Below are 24,350 nucleotides of genomic sequence, written 5' to 3' on the forward strand. Positions count from 1 at the left end.
TAGCGAATACTCATACTTAAGTCTATTGGAGTTCATGATCACTTTGGATTCCCTGTAGAGGAAAAATCATAAATCAGTTCTCAATTAATGATACATCTGTGTATTAAATAGGGTTAAAAACAAGTACTTTCTTCTGTCTGAGGTGGATCTCTAGGCTTTTTTGGGATTTTGATTTATGATTGGCTTCTATCACTAGACTTCGTATAGAGAATCTCTGTCCTGCATTCATTTATTTCCATTATTTGTTGAGTACAAACCATGTGCCAGACCTTGAATGGGTGCTGGTCATAAAGTCGTGGGCAAAACCAACTGACGCCTCCTCTCATGGAGCTGACTTTCTAGGGGAGGTACCATTTAAATTCTATGCCCATTTTCCAGATGCACATGGAAATGAGAATTGTGATTGAAAGTTTTATGCTGTGTTAAAATAAGTGGTCCTTGTCTTTATACATTTTTGGTGGTTGTTTTTTAAGGCATTATTTATCAGAGGGGATATGGGGTAGGAAGGGGTAAATTAGAAGTTTGGGATTTGTTTATACTAACTACCATGTATAAAGTAGATAAATCACAGGATTCTCCTGTATGGCACAGGGAACTATATTCAATACCTTGTAATGGCTTATAATGAAAAAGAATATGAAAAGGTATATATATATACACACATATATACATATATATATGTGTGTGTGTGTATATATACACACACACATACATACATACACATGTGAATCAGTATGCTGTACACCAGAAATTAACACAACATTGTAAATCGACTGCACTTCAATTAAAAAAAAAAGACCTTATTATTCAACATGCTGGTCCAAGGACCAGCAATATAGACCATCACCTGGGAGCTGGCTGAAAATGCAGAATCTCATACTTTATCTCAGACTTACTGACTCAGAGCTGCATGTTAACAAGATTTCCAGATGATTCCTACGCATATGAAAATTTGAAGGGCACTGGTTTAAGGCATAGAGTTTATTAATTTATCATCTTAATAATTTATTAGCTATCTAGTGTTTTTTAACCATATGTTCAACAGGAGAAGAATTTTAATGTTCACAGTCTTAGTACACTTTCATTAGTATACAATTTCATGTCCTCAACTTAATATCTCAGAGTGCTCAGAGTATAGAGGGTCAAGCTGCATCAAATTCATCCAGAGAGCTTGTTAAAAATACAGATCCTGGACACTGCCTTTATTCTGTTTTGGTAGGCCTGGATTGGGTCTCAAAATTTTGCATTTTCATAAGCTTCCCAGGTGATTCTTATGCACGTTAAAGTTTGAAAAGGATCATTTTAAACTAGTTCTATACTGACGTCCTTCTAAGGATGAATTTTCAAAAATTGTTGTTAATTTTGAATCTTTAATGAATATACGTCTCCCTAGACAGATGAACTGTTGAGCCTGTATGGTCATATATCCCTGTGTATCACAGTGGTGTTGGTTTTAACCAGGATCTCTTCACTTTAGTACTACTAATATCTTGGACTAGAGAATTCTTTGTTGTAGGGGGCTGCCCTGTTCATTGTAGGATGTGTAGCAGCCTCCCTGGCCTCTGCCCGTTAGATGCCAGTAGCATTTCTGTGTCCATCTCCCCACTTCGGTGAAAAGGGGTTTATGTACAGGTCTGTAAAGGCTGCCTGAACCTTTGGGCTTAGTACTGAATGGTGGGAGAGACATAGTGTGATGAGGGGAAGGGGATAAACACTTATATTTAGAACAAGGATACTGCAGCACCTGGGTCCCAAAGAACAAAACAAAATTAGGTAGAACTTTTTCTCCTGCTCCATTTTTTGGAGCTCTGAACATACTGTGAAGACTGAAAAAGATGCTGTGTGGTGTCTCAAGAGTTTTGTAGTTTGGGGATGGGAGCTTCTTGCAAAGGGACAAAAGTAGGAACACAGGGATATGTATTAGCTTTGGCAGAGATTCATGGGAAGAGCCTCGAGGATGCCCAGGGGTAGGGTAGTGGGCAGTGATTGGATGTACTGATTTATTCCTGGACCCAAAGAAGGGCTCAGGGTGCACTCAAATAATTGGGTGATGTTGAAGTGAGGCCTTTGATTTATGGGCAAAAAAATCTGTAACCATAACCTGTAACGTTATTGAATTTCCGGTGTGATTTTGAGTTTTGTTTGGCCTACTATTCTCAACAGATGTCTTACCTTTGCATTGCTTTGTAGTATGATGGAAACATTTACTGCCTGCCAGTGTTCAACAAGCGCTTATAACTGTCATCCTTTTACTAGTCCATTCTGTCAACGCTGAAAAGTCAATCAGAACAAACCCCTATTTTGTACAACTCCTTGTGCATAGAGAGTCATTCTGGTACCTGGATGGATGCTTTGCAGATTTATATGTACTGCTGCCTGTAATTATTTTTAAAAAGTACACGTCAGAAGGAATATGGGGATTTAATAGACAGGAATATAAAATCTTTATATAATCAAATCAAAATCTTTCCATTTTTGACAACTGGCGGGCTGTTTTGATATTATGGAAAGAACATTGCACAAGCAGACTTGAATTTAATTCTTATCTCTGCTATTTACTCACTGTGGGAACTTGTGCAAATCACTTCATATATCTGAGCCTCAGTCTCCTCACCTATTAAATAGGGAGAGATTGTCTCACAAGGTTGTTGGGGGAGCAGAGGTTAAGTAAGATTAACTAGGTGAAAATGCCTTCCAGAAAAATAAATTGTTGGTATAAATTTGCCATTGAACTTCTGTTTTACACATACGTTTACTACTTCCAGTGTGTTAGTCAATTCATGCAACACGAATTTATTTTCGAAATTAAGATATTATTAGTTTATTGGAAACCTGAGGCAGCAATACTCTCAAAGTCCATGTGATAGTGTCTTATATTATAAGCCAACTATAATGAGATCGTTATCTATTTCGTAACTAACTGACCATGAATTAGTTCTAGAACCAAACCATTTTATGCCAAATTCCTTCCTGGTGTGAATAATAGTCTAACAAGTTTTTGGGTATAGAGTATGTATAATTTGTTCTCTTTTTGCAAATTATATGGTAAAATTTTGTAACCATGAGAATTCATGTTATTTTTCTATGAATGAGTAGCAGGTTAAAATACTTGATAATTACATGGTGTGTGTACTTGTTTTTAATATTAGGGAGAAAACATCTGCTTAGAATTAAGAAAATCTGTTGTAGGTGTCTTCTGTGAAGCAGTGGTTCTTTTTTTTTTTTTCATTAAATAAACAAAAACCATTTTTTAAAAAATCCACCTCTGGAAAAGAATCTATTAGAATGATATGTGACACATTGCATGTTGAACAATTTTTTTAAATTTAAATTGATGGAAAAGTCTTTTTGCAAATTCGTTAAGTTTTAAGGAACTATAATTTAGAGATTAAGTTATAAATACCAGCTCTGTATAGCCTTTCAAGAAATCCAAGTCATCTGTTCTAGTTATATTTGTTAAAAGTATTGATGTCAATTAGCAAATGTTGCTTAAAATGAATCACAACTATTAACATTCCTTTTACAGTTCTCTTCCTCTCTTTATGTACTCATTAGCATTCAAAAGAAGACCAATTCCAATGTAAAATAAGATTATCATGAGCAGCAAGGACATTGGGGAGAAAAGGCTTGGAGACAGGAGATGGATTTTGAACATGGTTAATGGCAAGAAAACAGTATAGCTAGTAATACAGAAAAATTGCGCAAATAAAATGAATCTAACTTTGATTCAAGGGTCCTGAGATGATGTTTGGGATCTGTTGTGAAAACATGTGATGTTGTGAAGAAAAATGAAATGACGTGGTCAAAGTAACAAACACCAGCGTCAATGTTAGTTTCATTGTTACTATTACGAGCAGAAATAGGAATAAGTTTTTAGGAGACCACAATAGCTGTGGATTGCGGGAAGTAGTTTTGCACAAAACTAAATGTCAGAGGCAAGTGAGAGATTTGAGTTACATGGAGAAGGACTTGACTTGTTTGGGCAAATGACTATCCCAGAGCAAAAACAGCCTCATATGTTTGGACACAAGGGGCAGTTAGAAAATTGGCACTACCCTGAATGAGCATGAAATGTTGGGAAAGAGACCAAGACATAACGGTTCTAAATTGCATCATTATTTATTGGTGTGATGTAAAACCAAATCCCTGGGATTTTGATAATACAGAAGAATATTTTCATTTTTACTTCTTATTCCATTCTAAATTTCCTCCAAGAAATTTTTCTTTAATACGAAGTTTGTGCTCTTAAACAGATTTTTACAAATTGTGCATATCCTTAAATAAGAGTGTTACAGTAAAGAAATGGGACTGAAATTGTGGAACATACATATTTGTTTATACCAAGTTGTTGTGAGGCCACACTTCCTAATCAGCATGAAATGTTGATTAAAATTGTCAAATTTAGCAATGCAATTTAGTCAGTGATTTGTGTATAAACAAACAATTGGAAATTGGAGTGGCTTCATATCTTTCATGAAAGCACTGATGTAATGTTTAGATTAATCTCATAACTCTGAATGAGCAGCAATTTGATATGGCAATGACTGATACCCTTGTTTTTGGCAAAATAAATATATATTTGTTAAATTAGTTTTTAATATTTAAAAATACTAATCTGCCTCCTTGGAAAGAATGATGTTCAACTTGATGATTTTTATTTATTTATTTATTTATTTATTTATTGGTTTTTCTTTGAGGGTAATTAGATTTATTTACAAATTTTTTTTAGTGGAGGTACTGGGGATTGAACTCAGGATCTCGTGCATGCTGAGCATGTGCTCTACCACTGTGCTATACCATCCCCCCAAACTTGATGAATTTTCAAATTCACCATGACAAGGCAGTCTTTCAAAAGAGCCTGTCTGTACATCAGTTGCAAGTAAGCTGGATTTATCAAAATAGCTACTAACTAGCCATGAATAAGCACAGACAAAAAGTGAAAAAATAGAGGGAGGCAGAACATAGCTCAGTGGCAGAGCACATGCTTAGCACGCACGAGGTCCTGGGTTCAATCCCCAGTACCTCTGTTAAAAATAAATAAATAAGTAAATAATAAATTAATCTAGTTACCTCCCCTCTCCACCGCCCCATAAAAAGTACGGAAGTAGAGACAGATGAATTCCCTGTGGCCAAAGAGATTAGGGAGACACTGGAGGAACTGGACTTCATCTGGGCCTTGAAGAGTGAATCTAAGTTAGACTGGCAGAGAAAAGTAAGCCACGAGAAAGAGCAAGATGAGTTTTGGAGTTTTTCTGCTTAGAGGAGGCTTCTGTCCAGGTGTGTTAGTAAGTTAGCAAGGATGGAGACTGGATTGTGGAGGAACAGAGGGTTACATGGAGTGATTCTTCTCTGGATTTGCCAACCATGACTTACAGCAAACATTTGGGAAACTTATGAACTTTGAACAGGTGTCTTGCCTGTGACTAGGTCACAGGGTTATTGTGAGAATGAACATACAGTGCATATGAACATGCACTGTAAAACTCACAGTGTTACAGAAATGGCAGATGGTAGGTATGTGGGTAGTTAGCAACCCTAGTTGGGTGCTCCCCCCTGCTTGTGACTATACTATGCATCCCAGCGCAGGTTCCTGGCATTCCTTACAAGGGTCATCTCAGACCATCACCATGCCCTGCAGACCGTCGACTCGACTCATTCTCTCATTCTCAGCAGCTGTCCTCTTTACCAACTGAACAGAAGACAGAAACTAACTTCCTCGTCCTGCTGCTCTCACTGCGTGAGCCCACATGCTTCCACCCACCCTCTCTTCCTTCTCCCTGGTCTCAATGAGATGGACACTCCCCCTGCCGGGGGTAGCAGGTCCCTCTCAGTACTGATCTCGTCTCTCCCTGTCTTCAGAGGAAACCTGCTCCATCCGTTATCCTCCCGAACTCAGTTTTCAGCTTCTGTCTGTCCCTTCTCATTAGCTTCTGAATATGCTTAAGTTTCTCCGTCAACCCACCTCCCCTTGTAGCTTTTATGTTACTACCCTCCTTTAGAGCCAGATTTCTTAAAGGTGTGGTCTGTTTTCACTATCTTTTTTTCTCCATGTCAGATGCTCTCCTTAACCCACTTCAGTCGAGATTTTTCGTCCCACATCCCCTACAGACTGCTCCCACCAAGGTCACAGATGACTTCTAGATTGTTAAGTCAGACGTCTTTCAGTCTGTCTCTTACTTGACCTCTAGGCAGCAATTAATTCTATTGATCACTCCCTCCTTCAGGCACCTATTTACCTTGCCTTCATGACAGCACGCTGTATTGATCAGGAGACAGAGTTGCAGACAACAGAATCCACACTGGCAGTTTAAGCAGAAGAGGAATATATTGAAGGATATTGGGTGGATCACAGTGTGTCTGGGAGGACAACTCTGGATGATGCTAAGGGACAACACCTGCCACATCTAGGTACAAATCCCACTACCTCTGCCTCTTGGCCTCTGTGCTGCAACTCACATAAATACCACCAGTTTTCACTGCTGACACCCAGGACTGTCCCATTCCCACCGCTCTGAGTGCCCAGTGCCTTCTCCACCCTGCCTGCTAGAAGATGCCACAGCCGTGCTGAGTCATGAGTTCTCTTCTGAAATGAAGTTTGGCTTGAGTGTCCCTGAGGGGCAGTCCTAGGTTACAGGCCTATATTCTAGCCACCAAGTACACTGAAACTTTAGAGTTGTGACTTCTCTCTTGGGGAGATAGTTGCAGATTCCGCAGACACAGTGTGTTGAAAAGGTGATAACTACCACTATTTCAACATTCATCTACCTCCAGCAGCCTTCTAGTTCGGCTGCTACTGCCCTGACCAATCTTTCTCAGTCTCTTTTCTTTACTTGCGCCTTAAATGTTGATGTTCCGCAGGACTCTATCTTAATTTCCTTCCTCCTCATTCTGCTCCTTCTCCCTGGGTGATGCTGTTTAACCCCGTGGCTTTAATTACTGTCTCTCTGCTTAGGACTTCCACATCTTGATCTCCAGCCTTGTCCTCTCTCCTTAGCTCTAGGCCCGCATAGCTAAGTGCCTCTTGGACATTTCTACTTGGATACATCATAAGCTCCTCCAAAACAGCATGTCTAACACCATACTCTGCTGTAACCCAAATGCATTCCTCCAGTTCCCCACAGTGCACATCCAGCTCGTCGTTGAGAAAGAGGATGTTTTCTTTGAGAGCTTCCCTCCCTCGTCTGCAGGTGTCCAGTCAGTTTATTTATTTATTGAATCTGCCACACTCTCTCCATATTCAGCTAGAATAGACTGTCAGAGACACAGGACCCCAAATACTAAGAGGGCTTCCTCCTAGCGTCCAGTTTTCTCTTCTCTAATCTATCCTCTACCTTGCCATTAAAAACATCTTGCTCAGCATCTCATGTTATCTCATCCCCCTGCATGATGCCCTTCGGAGGAAAAGCACACCCTCCCCCGTGCCTGTGCTTGTGTGGGTCTAGAGTACCTCCAGAAGGTTGCACCGGAGATCGGTAACCATGCTTGTCCCGGGACTGGGAGTGGGAGAACTGAGTGGCTGAGGGCCAGACTTACTTTTATTGTGCACTCTACTGTATCTTGTAGATTTTATACCTTGCACACATATGGCACATAAAACATTGATTTAAGAAACGTCAGCAGATCTCCATTGACCACACGATAACATCAAACTCTTTCACGTGGCCTGCAAGACACCACAAAACACCTGCTTCTCACTTCATTAGCCACATGGAATGTTTTGCTATTCTTTGAGTCCATAAAAATCTCTGACTTTCCAGCATTTGCATATAATTCCCTTGTTTGAAGTCTCCTTTTTGTCCCATCTCACGTGGCTAACGCTGCTTCTCCTTTAGTCCTCTGCTTAGATGTCACACCCACCCTGGAAGCTTTGCCTTGCCTATAAGACGAGATTTGCAGCCCTCACTCTTTTTTCCAGGTGGCACTATCCTTACCAAACTCTAGTAACATTATTATCACTCTTACTACTATGATTATTATTTGTCTCTCTTCACAGAAAAACCATAAACTCTGCAAAGTCGGATACTAAATCTGTCTCGTTCAAAGCTATGCCATTGGTGTCCAAGTTCACACTTTGCACGTAGGAAGAATTCAATAAATATTACCCACGTGGATAAACTACTAAACTACTCATGCTTTCGTTTCCTCTGCCTCTTAATATTCAAAATTATCTCACCTTTCCCCATAGGTATTATTTCATGATCCACACTCCACCCTGTCTCAAATTTTCCTACTGCTTGTCTCTCTCTGTCTCTCTGTCTTTCTCTCCTTGTGTCTCTGTCTCTGTCTGTCTGTCTGTGTCTGTCTCTCTATATATATATTAGGAAACCCAAAGCTAAGAATGATATATTCTGTTAAGAGTAGCAAGAAAACTCATGTTAACGCTGGAGTTTCCACTCTTCTTGAAGTATGTATGCTACAATTTACAATGAATGAATTTAAAAAAAAATGAGTGAAAGAAATATGTGGCTACTATTTTGAGATGTCAGAAATCATATGTTTCAGTAGCATATGATAGATATAGTTTTTAATACGTACAAATTAATATTTTGTAAACAAACTCATTAATACCACTGACTTTAAAACATGATTGCTGGCAGTCCTTTTAAATGTTAGCTTATTTGTAAATGGCATTTTAATTTATTCTCTACTGATTTTTCACTGAGCAGCCTACTTATACTTGCAAATTTTTTTTATTTTTAAAAATACTTCTCTCTTCCCAAATGTTACTCTCAAATCTCTTTCCAGAATGACATTTCTCGGAACTTAGCCTTTTTCTCGGTTTGTGAATTAAGTCGCTGATCTCTTTGCCAAGCTTTCCAAGCTGGTTTTTCACAGCTGGTGGGCTAAGACTTAGCAATAACCCACACCCATCTGTATTATTCTTCAGTATGTGGAGTTTTTGCCATCGAGATTTTTGTCAAGATTTTATTGGCTGAGGAAAAAGGCATTAGTGTTCATTAATGTGCTAATATAATCCTTCTACAGGGCAAAATTGAGAATGCTATATAGCTTTCAAAATACATCATGTTTAAAAAAAATGGTATCAGGAACATGCCAGGCATAAGATGGGGGTGGCTGGCTTGTGCGGCAGAAGCACATGGGAGAGGGGGCAGCATGCCCGAACGCCCACTGCCTCCAGGGTTAGTGTGGAGGCCAGGCTGTTGGCCAAAAGGAACATGAACTTGGGATCGGGGAGCTGGAGACAGAGTTCTCATGCTGATTGCCACTCTAACTGTGTAAACTTGTGTTAGAAGGATCTTCCAAAAACACAGAGCTGGTTCAATTAACCCTCTCCTAAAACCTTTCCCATTTCAGGTAGGATGGAGTCCATGTTTTTTATTTAAAAGATTCATAATCTGGTCCCTGTTGTCTCCTTCATTTGTCTCTGGCATCCAAGAGACAAGAAGTGGTGCTCTGTTTCTTCAGTTGTAAATGACTGGGGTTCGATATGGTTTCTCAAGTTCTTTCAGGTCTAAAAAGCCATGATTCTGAATAATTACAAAGTCGGCCTCAGCTTTCAGATAGGATAAAAGGGAATTTTTATAAATTTATAAACTCCTATTTCTAAAATGGATCCGTTTGGATTATCCTGGGGCAAGAAAAGCTGTTTAAGAGACGTAGTTTACTTCTGCGTTTTAAGTCTGATAGAGCATGTTTGTGTGTCCTACAGAATCCTAGAGAGTCAGATACTTCACTGCAATCATATAGATCATGTCCCCTTTGTTAGAGTGGTAAAGCACGAGGGCTTGTAACGACTTGGAAACCTCCCGCCTTTGTCTTTATAGATGATTCAGTTAAGGTCCAGCGAGATGAAATGCCTGTCAGGTTTATGACAGAGCCAAAGACTAGACTCCACGCTTCTGTATTCCCTCTGCTGTGTTCTCCCACCGCACAGGACTGTTTCACCAGTGTGGCTTATGTTCACTGTTCATACAAAGAGCCCACGTCTACGTGAATGCCTGGGCAGTATCCTGGGAAGACAAAGGATGCGCTCTGCCAAATCGAGCTCCAGCTCAGGCCAGTGTGAAAGAGGTTACTTATCTTCCCTCCTTCCGGCTGAAAAGCCAAGAAAGGATTCATTGATTCATTCAGCAGATATTTAGGGAGAGCCAGTCATTGTTCTAGAACAAGGTCTCTACCCTCCTGACTCTTATATTCCAATAGAAATAGACAACAGACATATTCACAAGTAACACAATAGGATACTTTCAGACACTGGCAAGTAATGTGGAGCAACTGGGGCAGGGAAGTTGCTAGATTTAGTAACCACCTAAGACTCAGACTTAGAAACTTGTGAACATTCTCCTCACCTCTAGTGTACCTTTATTTTTTCCTTCTTGTTTTTTTTTTTAATTGAAGTATCAGTTTCTGGTGTACAGCATAATGTCCAGGTCATGCATGTACATACATATATTCATTTTCATATTCTTTTTCATTAAAGATTTTTACAGGATATTGAATATAGTTTCCTTGTGCTATACAGAAGAAATTTGTTTTTTTGAATCTATTTTTATATATAGTGGTTAACATTTGTAAATCTCGAACACCCAAATTTATCCCTTCCCACCCCTTTCCCCAGTAACCATAAAATTTACTGTACCTTTTTTAACCCCACAACTGCATCTTACCAACTCTTGTAAGATGTGTTTTTCTATGCTACTTCCCTACACCCCCCCTTTCAAATGCCTTAATGTCTTCCCATCACAGCAAAGAAGATACCTTTCTTACATTTGTTGAGCATTAAGTGCATTTGCATTGTGTCTCTTATCCCATAATTGTATTTTCCTTTTTTTCCCTGCACAGACTCCATTCGAATGGAATATTCTTTGTTCCTCGACATTTCATGTTTTTGCCGTGTATGATGCCTACCGCAGGCTTGAATCTTTATAGTGTACTGTTCTTTGAACGCCTCTGTTTGACAGGAGATTCTATTCTGTGACAGTCCCCTCCAACTTTGTGCAAATCAGTTGCTTTAAGCCTACTTCTTCAACAGCCACCTCAAGTCCTGCCACACCATCACATATTCTTTGGTTGCCTCAATCCTTAGTTGTCAACCTTCCTTTTTTTTTTTTTTTTTCTCTTTTGGCACTTAGCATGTAGGACCTCATGTTGCTATTCCTGGGAGTATGTCCTGGTTTCTTAATTTCATTATCAGTTTATCATGTTGGTAGAGAGAAGAATTATAAAATTATTTATATCAGGGGAATGTAAGTTCCCAAATGTGTTGTGCATTAATTGGTGTCCAGACACATATGTGTTAAAAAAATTTGGTTGCTCCCTGTTTAATGCACACTGTGTATGTTTCTGTCATTAGGTATGCCTCACTTTGTAATATCATTTAAGTGTTACTTCTCCAGCTAGAATTTGTCTTTGTTGCCTCGTGCAGTAAATGGGCATGATTCATTCCATTATATACTTGTTGAACAAATGAATGAAGATTTTTAAAAACCAACTAGATATTTCAAAGCCTGCAGTTTGCTCATGTGCATTGTGAATTTTAAGGAGGGGCATGGAGGAAGGATAGTAGTATAATGATAGGAGCATAATAGTATAATCTACAAAAGAAGGTTGGACAGTCCAGTGGCCTCCCAACAATGTAGGATGTAAACCTAACAGTGTTAGAGATAGTATTTAGAAGGCCAACTTACCGTTTCACAAATTATCCCTTAGTTATAACTATTTGATCAGGTAATACTCTCTTTTCAAGGAACCATGACTCTCTCATAGAAATATTACTCTCTAAGGTGGAGGCTCAAAATGTAGAAGGCACCTGGCTAGATGGTGATGATGGTGGTGATGATGATGATGATGATGATGATGATGATGATGATGGTGATGATAACAGTGATGGTGATGATAATGGTGGTGATGATGATGATGATGATGATGATGATGATGATGTTACTATTTCCTGGATCATAAGTCGTCTTAAGGCAGGGTCTATTCTTCAACTCTCTTTGCACTAAATTTTGGAAAGGATGTTAAAAGCCACATGGGTCAGCAGTGCACCCTTTGCTTGACTCTCTACAGTATGTCCAGCCCATGTGTGAATACATCAATTTGGCTGGAAGCTACCTCCTGTGGCAGCTTTTCCAGCGTTGTGCTGTTCTCTCTGCTTAGTGGAGCCTTGTGTTGAAGCATGCTCTGTCCATGGTTCTGTCCACCCGCGTTCTTGTTCTATCTCTTAGGGTCATCAATATGACTGAAAATCCAGTAAAGTGACTTGGACAGAGCAAACATTCAGTAAATGTATACAGAATTGAACTGAATTGCAAGAATTTGACTCATTAAGTTTTCGAACTGGGGTTTGAAATGAAAATATACTCTGGACTAAGTTGGAACATATTTTCCAGCAGACTTTCACTTTTTGTGCTGTGAGTATAAGCACCTGTGAATGGAAATCACATCCATGTCGCTCTGCACGTTTAGTATATAAATGTGGCTCTTTGAGGCGCTCCTTTCTTGAAGGTGGGTCATGAGAAATTTAAAAAGGCAGTTGGCAATTAGCTATACAGCATTGCACGATACGTTTTGGTGTTTTACTTCTTTTCCCCTCACAATACTGCTCTAGCAAATGGGCTCTACCCTTTGTATCTCTTAGTCAGGAATCCTATATTTCTGTGTGACCCAAATCATTCAGGTTCCTAAAAGATGGCACATTACGTAGGTTCCTCATTTTTGCTTTACAGCCCTATGTTGTGTTTTCTCTGACCGCGTGGTAGCTTCCAAGGGAAACATCTGAGAAAGGAAATTGGACAGGCCATTGTCCCCCCAGCAGCCTGGGACCTAACAGTGTTAGAGACAGTGTTTGCCTTTCACAAGGTATCCCTTAGTTATCTTTCAAACCAAATTATCCAATAACTTGTGGCTGCAAATAGAGTCACATTAACAGAAGTAACCGCAATCCAGTCTCTTTTCTCCATCTCCTCCCACAGGAGTTTAGTATTCTCAAAGTTGCCATCCTTTACGTGTTCTTGGGAGGAATCTGGGGCGCTGCACGTGTATTTATGGGTTTGATTTGCCGTGTTTGTAGCTGCTCCTGCTGGGGTGGGCGTCCTTCTGTGGAATACCGTTTGGAGAAAGGTACTCCAGTGACTTCCGTATTTGATGTTTGCTCCAGCTGGGACTCAGTTCTGCTCTCGTCATTGAAGCTACTTCCTGACTCTACCAGGATCTTGTTTTGAGGAGATGTCACAGTGTACCCAATGTATTTGTTCTTTTCTCTGATACCCAAGGTATCTTCCCTGAGATACATTCAATATATTTGGCTCTTTCATCCCCAAAGGTAAATTCTTTGTGCTTTTGTGCACATGGACTTCTTTGTGGCCATCCCTCCAAGCTCGCAGCTTAAGCCCAGGGGACTTCTGCAGTGGCTTTGACTTCACTGCAGCCCCCTCTCAGAGGGGCAGGGTTAAAGTCCTTAGATCCAGCTGAGTGCATTAATAATCCCGTATGATTCCTATTATGATCTTAAGACCCTGGAAGCAAATGAGTTTTCTTCACGTTCCCCAGGGTGCTTGTAGTTTGATTTTTCAGGCTGTAATTGAATGTGATACTTTCCTTACAGACCAGTGCAAACATACAGAGGCAGCATGGTATCATGACAAGAGTATTGTACTAGAGTCAGAAAATCTTAGAGTTGTTTTTAGATCTCCCTTGAAGTAGCCTTGAAACCATTTATTCATTCATTCTGTAGCATTTATTGACCCCATAATGTCTGAGACACCCTATAAGGTATTATGGATACAAAAATGACTATACATTAAGTGGTTCTTTTTTTAAATTATAGTTGATTTACAATATTTTGTTAGTTTCAGGTATATAGCAGAGTGATGCAGTTTTATATGTGTGTGTGTGTATATATATATGTATATATATATACGTATATTCAGATTATTTTCCATTGTAGGTAATTATAAGATATTGAACATATTTCCCTGTGCTATACAATAAACCCTTGTTGCTTATCTACTTTATGTATAGTAATTCACATTTACATATTGTCTGTGGTTGCCTTCACGCTACCAACAAGAGTTAAGTGGTTGCAACAGAGATCCTATGGCCCCAAAGTCTATAATATTTACTGTCTGGCTCTTTACTGAAAAATTTTGCTGACCCCTTCATTAAATTCATCACAGAGAAGGTTTAAAAATAAAATTATTGCTTGTGTTCCACCACAGATAATTAAATCAGAATTTGGAGTGTGTAGTGGGGTTTTCAGAGTTGTCACAAAAACTGACTTTTTTGTTATTTTATTTTTTAATTTTATTATATTATTTTAATTTTATCTTTTGTTGAAATGTAGCTGATTTTAAAAAAACACAATGTTTTAAAAAAGCATCTCAGATAAATATAATGTGTAGCAAGAGTTAAGAAACACAAATAAATACCCCTACCCTTGAAGAGTGCATTTGGCTTATTGGAGAGAAGAATCATACAAAAATTTATAAAGGTATAGTGGCTGTATCTATAATGGAAACATTTACAAAGTTCTAAGGGAGCACTGCATTGGAAACATTTTACTTCATTAGGGAAGTTTTCACAGAGAGACATTTAAATGGATTCTTGAAGAATGAATCAATAGGTAGACAGGATCTACTGGGAGTAGTGATAGGGAGAGAAATAGTGGAGGGAACAGCATATGCAAACACACATAGGTATGGAAGAGCGTGGCCCATTCGAGGAATGGTCAGAAGCTGAGAGGAAGGAAGAGAGTGAGGTCCTAGAATATAAAGCCAGAAAAGTAAGCATCAGTTGGGAAAGGCTTTGCATGCTAAGAAGTTTGTAGTTTACTGTGTTGACTCAGATTTAGAAGTTTAATGGACAATTGAGTTTCTCTAAACCTCAGTTTTTTCATCTGTAAAATAAGCAGTTGGCTCAGATGATTGCCAAAAGCCCTCTAGCTTTAAAATACTGCTTCCTGAAAGATTGTGTCAATTTGTCCCTTTGACGCTGAGAACACAGTTGCGTTTATATGAATGGTATGACTTTCGTAGTGTTGGGTCTATCTCCTGTAATTGATGTATTTCTTTTACTTTTTTTTTTAAAAGCTATTGCTTTAATTTTATTCTTTTGTGGGGAAGGGTAATTAAGTTTATTTGTTTATTTAATGGATGGAACCCAGGACCTCATGCACACTAGGCACATGCTCTCCCACTGAGCTATACCCTCCCCTGATCCATTTAATAGCACACACAAGGTCCACGCTGCTTTGTGGGTTCACCACAAGGATTTGAGAAAGCAAACTTCTGGAGGAGAAGTACCTTGCCTGGTCAATGCATTAAGGCCCTTAATAAAAAGTATTACATGATGATAAAATACCTGTAAAATACTTTATGATCCATGCAGAGAGGTGCTATAAAATGGGGACAGTTTTATTGTTAAAATTCACATTTTTCCCAATTAGTACTAGTGCTTATTATGGGTTAGCATTTGAAATTCTCTACACTCCAAGCTTAGGATGTGAATTACTATGGAAGTTCTCCTGCATGGTATCTTATCTTGCCATTTTATAGCTTCTCGTTTATACCAGGCTCAGCACTGTAATTGAGATCCTCTCTGTTCAGACACTTACTGGGATAGCTGTATCTCTACTCGTACGTCTAATAAACTACATGTTATTGGTTTCATAACTTTAAGTGAAGTTTTTCAAGTTCTGGTGTATATTGAATATTGTATTTACCTCTTGCAGGGTCTCCCCAAGTGTGCAGAATAGCCAGTGAATCAAAAAATAGTATGTGGTAGGCTCAGTGATGGAAGCTTCCCAGGCGCTAAGGCAACCCAATCTCTACTTTATGATTCATTTTATCAAGCATACTCTCTAAGGTAGATGAGTGGACTGAATATTTCCAAATATATCTTAGAATGATGCAAGTTGAACTATAAAGACAACTTTGAATCTCCTGTAAGAGCTGCTAGGAAAAATTGTCACGGTTTCTGTCATTTGAGCATCAAACGTTTCTATTAAAGGAGAGGTTTTGAATACTTTTTAAAAATGCTTTTCAATTAGTAACTATTGCCCTCTCCCCACCAAAGAAAATGACAGAGACACTCCGGAATATGGGCCAGCGTTGACCTCTTTGCCCTACTGTTTCTTCACAGACATCGATGAGTGTGCCGAAGGGCGCCATTACTGCCGTGAGAACACGATGTGTGTCAACACCCCAGGCTCTTTCATGTGCATCTGCAAAACTGGGTACATCCGAATTGATGATTATTCGTGTACAGGTAAACAGTGGCTATTTATGAAATAAAATCTTTCTGTGCCTTAACTTTACTTCTAAAATTTTCTTTCACCTTCAATTTTTTGGAGAAGTATGCTGTAAGTACCTCCTTTTAACAAAACAAGTCATAAGCAAAAGCCTGTCTTCTTGATTGGGTGGTTAATTCTGACTCTGTTCTAAGAAAAGGAATACCTCCTTGCTCTGGATAAGTTTTATACTCCCTGTTAGAAAAGTAGAGAAAAGTGAAAGAACAAAATCAATATGATACTAATTTTATAATTAAATAGTATTTACATTCAAAACGTGTGTGAATTCTATGGCAAATCTGCGAAACAACCCCTAAATAGTATTTCCATTGTATGACAGTGGACTTTTGAATACAGGAATAATGACATAAATAATGTGATGTTTTCAGAAATAGTCTTGGAGTGCTAGGAAATGGAAACATTAAAGAGAATAGAGCTTCTTTATACCTCTGAGAAGTGCAGTTGAGTAACTACATCAAAGAGGTTTTGCCATGTTTGTTATATGAAATATCCAGGGTCCTGCTCAGGGATATCTTGAGTGTTAGTAGTGTCCTTTTTTTTTTTTAACATTTTTTTTATTGAGTTATAATCATTTTACAATATTGTGTCAAATTCCAGTGTAGAGCACAATTTTTCAGTTATACATGAACATTCATTGTCACATTTTTTTCGCTGTGAGCTACCACAAGATCTTGTATATATTTTCCTGTGCTATACAGTATAATCTTGTTTATCTGTTCTACATTTTGAAATCCCAGTCTGTCCCTTCCCACCCCCCACCCCCTTGACAACCACAAGTTTGTATTCTATGTCTATGAGTCTGTTTCTGTTTTGTATTTATGTTTTGTTTAGATTCCACATATGAGTGATCTCATATGGTATTTTTCTTTCTCTTTCTGGCTTAACTTCACTTAGAATGACATTCTCCAGGAACATCCATGTTGCTACAAATGGTGTTATGTTGTCAGTTTTTATGGCTGAATAGTATTCCATTGTATAAATATACCACATCTTCTTTATCCAGTCACCTGTTGATGGACATTTAGGCTGTTTCCATGTCTTGGCTATTGTAAATAGTGCTGCTATGAACATTGAGGTGCAGGTGTCATCCTGAAGTAGGGTTCCTTCTGGATACAAGCCCAGGAGTGGGATTCCTGGGTCATATGGTAAGTCTATTCCTAGTCTTCTGAGGAATCTCTGTAGTATTTTCCACAGTGGCTGCACCAAACTGCATTCCCACCAGCAGTGTAGGAGGGTTCCCTTTTCTCCACAGCCTCTCCAGCATTTGTCATTTGTGGACTTTGAATGATGACCATTCTGACTGGTGTGAGGTGATACCTCATTGTAGTTTTGATTTGCATTTCTCTGATAATTAGTGATGTTGAGCATTTTTTCATGTGCCTATTGATCATTTGTATTTTTTCCTTGGAGAAGTGCTTGTTTAGGTCTTCTGCCCATTTTTGGACTGGGTTGTTTGTTTTTTTTCCTTATTAAGTCGTATGAGCTGCTTATATATTCTGTAGATCAAGCCTTTGTTGGTTTCATTTGCAAAAATTTTCTCCCATTCCGTAGGTTGTCTTTTTGTTTTACTTCTGGTTTCCTTTGCTGTGCAGAAGCTTGTAAGTTTCATTAATTCCCATTTGTTTATTCTTGCTTTTATTTCGATTGCTTGGGTAGACTGCTCTAGGAGAGCATTTTTGAGATGTATGTCAGATAATATTTTACCTATATTTTCTTCTAGGAGGTTTATTGTATATTGTCTTATGTTTAAGTGATCCATTTTGAGTTTATTTTTGTGTATAGTGTAAGGGAGTGTTCTAGCTTCACTAATTTATGTGTTGCTGTCCAGTTTTCCCAGCACCATTTGCTGAAGAGACTGTCTTTATTCCATTGTATATTCTTGCCTCATTTGTTGAAGATGAGTTGACCAAAAGTTTGTGGGTTCATTTCTGGGCTCTCTATTCTGTTCCATTGGTCCATATGTCTGTTTTTGTACCAATACCATGCTGTCTTGATGACTGTAGCTCTGTGGTATTGTCTGATGTCTGGGAGAATTATTCCTCCAGCCTTTTTCTTTCTTTTCAGTAATGCTTTGGCAATTCTAGGTCTTTGTGATTCCATATACATTTTATTATGATTTGTTCTAGTTCTGTGAAATATGTCCTAGGTAATTTGATAGGGATTGCATTAAATCTGTAGATTGCCTTGGGCAGTGTGACCATTTTAACGATATTGATTCTTCCAATCCAAGAGCATGGAATATCTTTCCATTGTTTTAAAGTCTTCTTTAATTTCCTTCATTAATGGTTTATAGTTTTCTGTGTATACTTCTTTCACCTCCTTGGTTAGATTTATTCCTAGGTATTTTATTACTTTGGGTGCTATTTTAAAGGGGATTGTTCCTTTACTTTCTTTTTCTGTTGATTCATCCTTAGTGTAAAGAAATGCAAATGAGCATTAGTAGTGTCTGAAGTTGGTCCTGGGATAAGACAGCCTACTCACTTCATAGTCTATAGGTTTCGACCTATAGAATATGAAAGAAAATAGTGCCACCAGGGTAGACTGCCGACTATGAGGTTTGACGAAATGTGAGTGTGAAATAAGACATTCTTTTGAATTTTTTAAATAGGAGAAACATAAACATACCATATTTTAGGAAAACATGTAGAATCATAAAACTGGAGAGCATTTAAGATGTTATTTTTGTTGTTTTTAGTCTACCTCCAACTTTACAATTTTTATTAAATGGATTTGTAAACCATACTCAGAAGTTTCCATGGAAAGAGACTCTGTAATACTTTCCAGTAAAAATATGAATCTATAATATAAGTAATATATAATCTGTATTATCTTATGCCTGTGGATTAGTGTGTCCTCTTCTAAGTTTTCGTGACAGTGACCATACTGTGAACTACAGATTTTCCTTGACTTAATGATGCGGGTATGAAAATTATATAAGTTCAAAATGCATTGAATGCACCTAGCCTACCAAACATCATAGCTTAGCCTAGCCTACCTTACACGTGCTCAGGTCACTTACATTCGCCTACAGTTGGGAGCAATCAACTAACACAAAGCCTATTTTATAATAAAGTGTTGAACATCTCATGTAATTTATTCAGTACTATACTGACAGTGAAAAGCAGAATGGTTGTAAGTGTGTCGGTTGTTCACATTGGACTCGCTGCCGCTGCCCAGCTCCATGAGAGAGCCTCCTACTACATATCCTGCGAAAGGTCAAAATTCAGAATTTGAAGTGCATTTACTACTGAATGCAGATCACTTTTGCACCATCGTAAATTCAAAAAATCGTGAGTTGAACCATCATAAGTGCAGACCATCTGTACCTGGTATCCTGTTCATTAGTTACAGCAAAGGGAAGGTCTTTTCTCTAAATTCAGGTGTAATATTTATATTCAGACAAAATGATGAAAATAAAATGTAGTGAGAATTGACTTCCCAATCCATGGAGAATAAACAAAGATATTGCGAAGGCAGAAAATATAGTTAACATGGAGTTGCCAATGGATTTACAAATTCTTGCTTTTTTTGGTCAGTTCATCCTAAACATTTCCACATTATGGAAATAATTCTGCACTTTTTTCATTAGAAAAGAATGTAATCACATTGAATGGCAGAGTATCCCAAAGGAGGAATGCAGAGATATTTTTCAAGTGAAAAAAGAAATATAAAAGGGCAAGTCTTAATAAATACATGAAGAATGAAATAAACAGTTTGCTGTAATATTGGTAATATCAGTAAATCTGAGTTGCAATGTAATGTTTAACAAAAGAAAACAAAAGAGCTATCTAAGATAAAACTGTTCAGAGAGTGATATTTCAGGATGTGCTCATTAAAAATAAGAGTGCTAGCAATTTTCAAGGAGTCTGCAGATTTTTGGCATTAGAGACTTAAAAAGCTTTGTATGTTTTCTTATTTGCTAGTGATTTTTTTGTTTTCTTACATTCTTAAAAAGTGTTAGAGACAAGTAAGTAAGAGTACAGGACACCTAACGTGGCCTGGTGTTAAGTGAGAAATGTTTCTTCAGGGCAGGGTATTTTCAAGACATTGAGTTCCATTCTGAGCCTATCTGTTGGCTGTAAATCCAAGGAAGAGTTCACCTGTCATCCCTGTAGAGTATCTCCTGCTTTGGCTTTACCTCTCCCAGTGTATTTTCCTTCTAAATAAAGTCCCACAAATTACTGTTTGTTTTTGACAACTTAGGGAGAATTTCCCCGTAAGATTTCAAAGTATCTAATGATAAAAATGAAGTGTCCCTTCGTAGGAATTCCAAAACCATCTCAAGAAAAGCTGTTTAGGCCATGATTTTTTTTTGCCTATGGAGCCAGAGCCAGGAATTTCACAAACTGGCAAATGATGGAATGTATTTCCTTAATGATGTACCAGCATTTCCAACTAGTACCACTATTTCTATACTCCCACTTAAAGAAGAGAGACTTCCTTGCCCTTAAATGTCCCATCTCTAATGAGTAGGTGTACAAATTTGAGAATTTACATCTACACATAATAGTTGGATTTTCTTGGGAATATGAGTGGATTTGTTTTTGTAGTCCAGAGTCAGGTGCTCTTGGACAAAACCTCTTATGCTAGAACATGCAGGGTCAGCACATATTTAGGGTTCCTGTAAAGGATATGAATGTTTAAATTCTCCCTCTTTGAATCTTTCCCTCCACACTCTAACATAGCATCTCTACAGAAGGCTTGAAGAAATGACTCCTCTCTGATGAGGGTTTGCCTTATGGTTGAAGGCATCTAGGCTGCACCTTTTCAAGAGCTCCTTTAAAGCCAGGGTAGGACTTGATTTCTCTGACAAAGATTGGGGTTTGTTTTCTCTGAATTTTAGAAACAGATTGTCACATACTTGCAGAAGGAGGCCTTCCAGAATACATGTCAAGACACCACTGCAGAGCCATTCTCTGATATTTGTGGCTGAGCGCTTGAAACTCTGAATTTGTTTTGCTTCTAGAGCCCTGCTTCTCTTTCCAATTGAAGAGTGCCCTACCAGAATGTACCTGACACCATCTGTGCTGTACCCAGCAGACACTCAAACATGCTTACCCCACCTGCAAGTTAATCACAGGCATTCTAATTTGAAGAAGAGTCCGAGGCAGTACACATTATTTTATAGTCAAGGGCTTTGATCAGTAAAACAAGCCTTTTTTTTTTTTTTTGGCTTTTCTAACCCTGTAGCTCTGGAGTAGAAATTATGTATGGTACAGAGTAATCACCTTCCATGGTTGGTGGAATTACACAATGTCATTCTTTCAGTTTCAAATAGTTTGAGTTATAGTTTCCCCACGATCGTAAAATTTTAGAGATGGAGGAATTGTGAAAGCCAACCTAGTCCAATCTCCTAAGTCCCACAGACGAGGAAAGTGAGGTTCAGGGGCAGTAGTTGCGTCACCGGTGGTCATGGTTAGTGAGAAGCCAGAGGGGCCAGGAGAGAAGCCTCCTTACTCTTAGCTCTTACGTTATCCACCGTGTGTTCAATCTGAAACCATATGAAAATAGGTAAGAGGAAAAGGTTCATGTTTTCTGGAGAAATGCATTATTCAGTGTATAATGTTCAGTAATTAAACTGCCTTTCTGTAGATTGTTTCACTTCATTAACTTCAACTCCAAGAGGAATTTTTTCCCCCTATAGATCTTAGCATAATAAACCTAAATCAGAAATCAGTCGAAGAAATGGAAATCACCATTTTCTGGGCCTCTGACTCTATTACAGTTTCACTGGTGACTCGGTTTCATCGTTTGCGCAAATGACACAGCACTTTGAACTCCTCTACACTCATTAATGTAATTTTCTTGCCAGTGAGGCTGGGTTTTTTTTCCTAGTTAGCACTTCATAATCTCTGCCCTTCTCACATCCTTCCCTGTGCTCGTAGAGGAAACTGTGGGTGTACATACTAGTAAAGAGAAAGGAAGGAAGGAAGGAAAGGAAGAAAAGAGGAAGGGGTGGGGGGAGGGAGGAAAGGAGGAAAGAAAAGCAAAGGGAAGGATACAGGTTTGTTTTACATGAGCCAAGATGTTAGAAGCCCATTCTTCCGTCTCTCCAATTGCAAAAATAATTTAATTTTTATGCAGAACAAAGTTTCTTGATTATTTATCTGGACTAATGCCATTCTTGGTTCACTCACATAAGTGTGTATTCAATTGGACAAATCTTTCTGAGTTCCTGGACCTCTCTTGTTGAAACTGAAATGTGACAATGGACAAAGAATAAAATATCTCTAGAAATAAAGACGGGACCAAGAGTTTTGGAATTATCAAAGGATAAAAATATTCTGAAGGAAAAGGCATTCATCTCAGATCTTCCTGATACATCTCTCTGCTTTGATTATTACAATTAAAACACGGAGTCCTCATTCTTTTTTTGTTTTGATGAGCTTGTAATCATCCCACTGTTGTGTCGTTTTTTTAGAGTGGGAGCAGAATGGGAAGGGTGAGCCAAGGGATGGGAAAGGTCTTGCCCTACTTAAGGGAGAAAGAAAATCGATCTTTTAGGGCAGTGTTTGCCCAACAGGAATGATTTTGCCTTCACACTTACTGTAGGTTCTTTGACAAAGTCTGGAGACATTTTTGGTCATCATAGCTGTGGGGAAAGGAGGTTGCCACTAGTATCTGTATGTAGAAGCCAGAGACACTGCTAAGCATCCTGTAATATTATTAGACGAGCTGTCCTCTTGAGGAAATGTCTTATTTTTCTGCTGTGAGTTTTGCTCAGGTTACTTTCCAACTAAATCATTCATCTTTCTCCTACACAGGGCGTCCCGTATAAGACAGCCCTTTATAACAAAGAGTTTTATGACCCAAATGTCAGTAGTGCCAGGGTGGAGAAATTAGGGCTCCCCAGTCAAAACTGTAGGTGTACACTTTCTCTTTAACTTTCCCTTTTCCTCTCCAAGTTTCTATTAGGCCTTGTAGAGTTGTTTTTTTCACTTCTTAGGGTACCCAGTGCCCTTTTATTGGCCTTTTGGCCACAAAAAGGACCTTTTCTCAGTAAAACCCACTCTCCCCCAAGTTCTTTCCTCTCCTTTCTCTGATCAAAAAATCTGTTCTTAGCTTGACTTAGGGGAATGATTCCCCAGTGGTGAAACTGTAGGCCTCACCCAGGTGGCAGAGGGGATTTCTGAGGGCCCTCAAAGCCCCTCGAATTACACTTTCCTGATGCTTTCCCGGTATGTTTTCCACCGACCTGGACTGCTTCTGTCATTCTAGAGCTGCTAACGCTGGCTGTGGTCCATGTCACATAGCACAGAAGGTCCATAAAGTCTCCAAGCACAAGAAGTCCTAATGGATACTTGATCTTTGTTGTTAAACGAAGAGCCTCCCCTGGTGTTCCCCAAGGCCTTTCACTTCTTAAAGTACTTAATTTTTATAGCATTGACTACTCGTAGTGCTTACATTTTATGATCTCATTGTAGTTACTTCTTTTTCTCTAACAAGGTCAATACTGATTTTTTTTTTTAAATCATCACTACCATCCTATTTGTCAGGTTTTATTACTGTTGGTTTCCCAGCATTTTCAAGAATTTTGGATGCTACTGACATGCACAGAAGGTCACAGAGGATTTACTACTGGGCAGCTGAAGCGAAGATTTTAAGTCAGTTCTAACCCATGCGTGCCTCTTCCTCAAACAGGCTGTCTTGTGTGTGTATATTTCTTTCAAATTTCTTATCAATCAATGCTAGGAAAGGTCATTTGCCTAAAGTGCTGAAAGAGATGATATTTTGGAAAGGCATCATAACATTATTCTTTTTCATTCTGATGTCTTCCCAAAAGAATTGAAATTGAAGCTAGTAATTTGTTGTATGGATGGGCAATGACTTTATTATCAACTGTTTAAAAATAGCTCTCGGATTTATCAAAATCGTGAGTACGGAAGAAGGTGTACTTTATTGTGTGTGTACCGTGATAATTACTGGTATATACATAGTAAAGGAAATAAGAATATTGTGGACAATCGCAGAGAGGATAGGGGGCCAGGAGGAGCACAGATCAGAGGGAACAGAGGTCAAGAACAGGAACTCAAAGTACGCGTGTCAGCTCTCGCAAAAAGTGCTAAATAAACAAGGCCAT

At 38.6% G+C, this 24,350-nt stretch overlaps 1 protein-coding gene across 8 annotated transcripts in view; it reads left to right on the forward strand.

Moving 5' to 3' along the window:
• Positions 1–24,350, forward strand: part of NELL2 (neural EGFL like 2) — a 342,904-nt gene that overhangs the window by 193,931 nt on the left and 124,623 nt on the right. For all 8 annotated transcript variants that reach the window (XM_072972950.1, XM_072972947.1, XM_072972949.1 and 5 more), the window contains one exon: positions 16,102–16,227. In XM_072972950.1, the coding sequence (XP_072829051.1) occupies positions 16,102–16,227 (126 nt within the window). The remainder of the gene's footprint in view (positions 1–16,101; positions 16,228–24,350) is intronic.

The sequence above is a fragment of the Vicugna pacos genome, chromosome 12, assembly GCF_048564905.1.
Source record: "Vicugna pacos chromosome 12, VicPac4, whole genome shotgun sequence".
NCBI classification, from domain to species: domain Eukaryota; kingdom Metazoa; phylum Chordata; class Mammalia; order Artiodactyla; family Camelidae; genus Vicugna; species Vicugna pacos.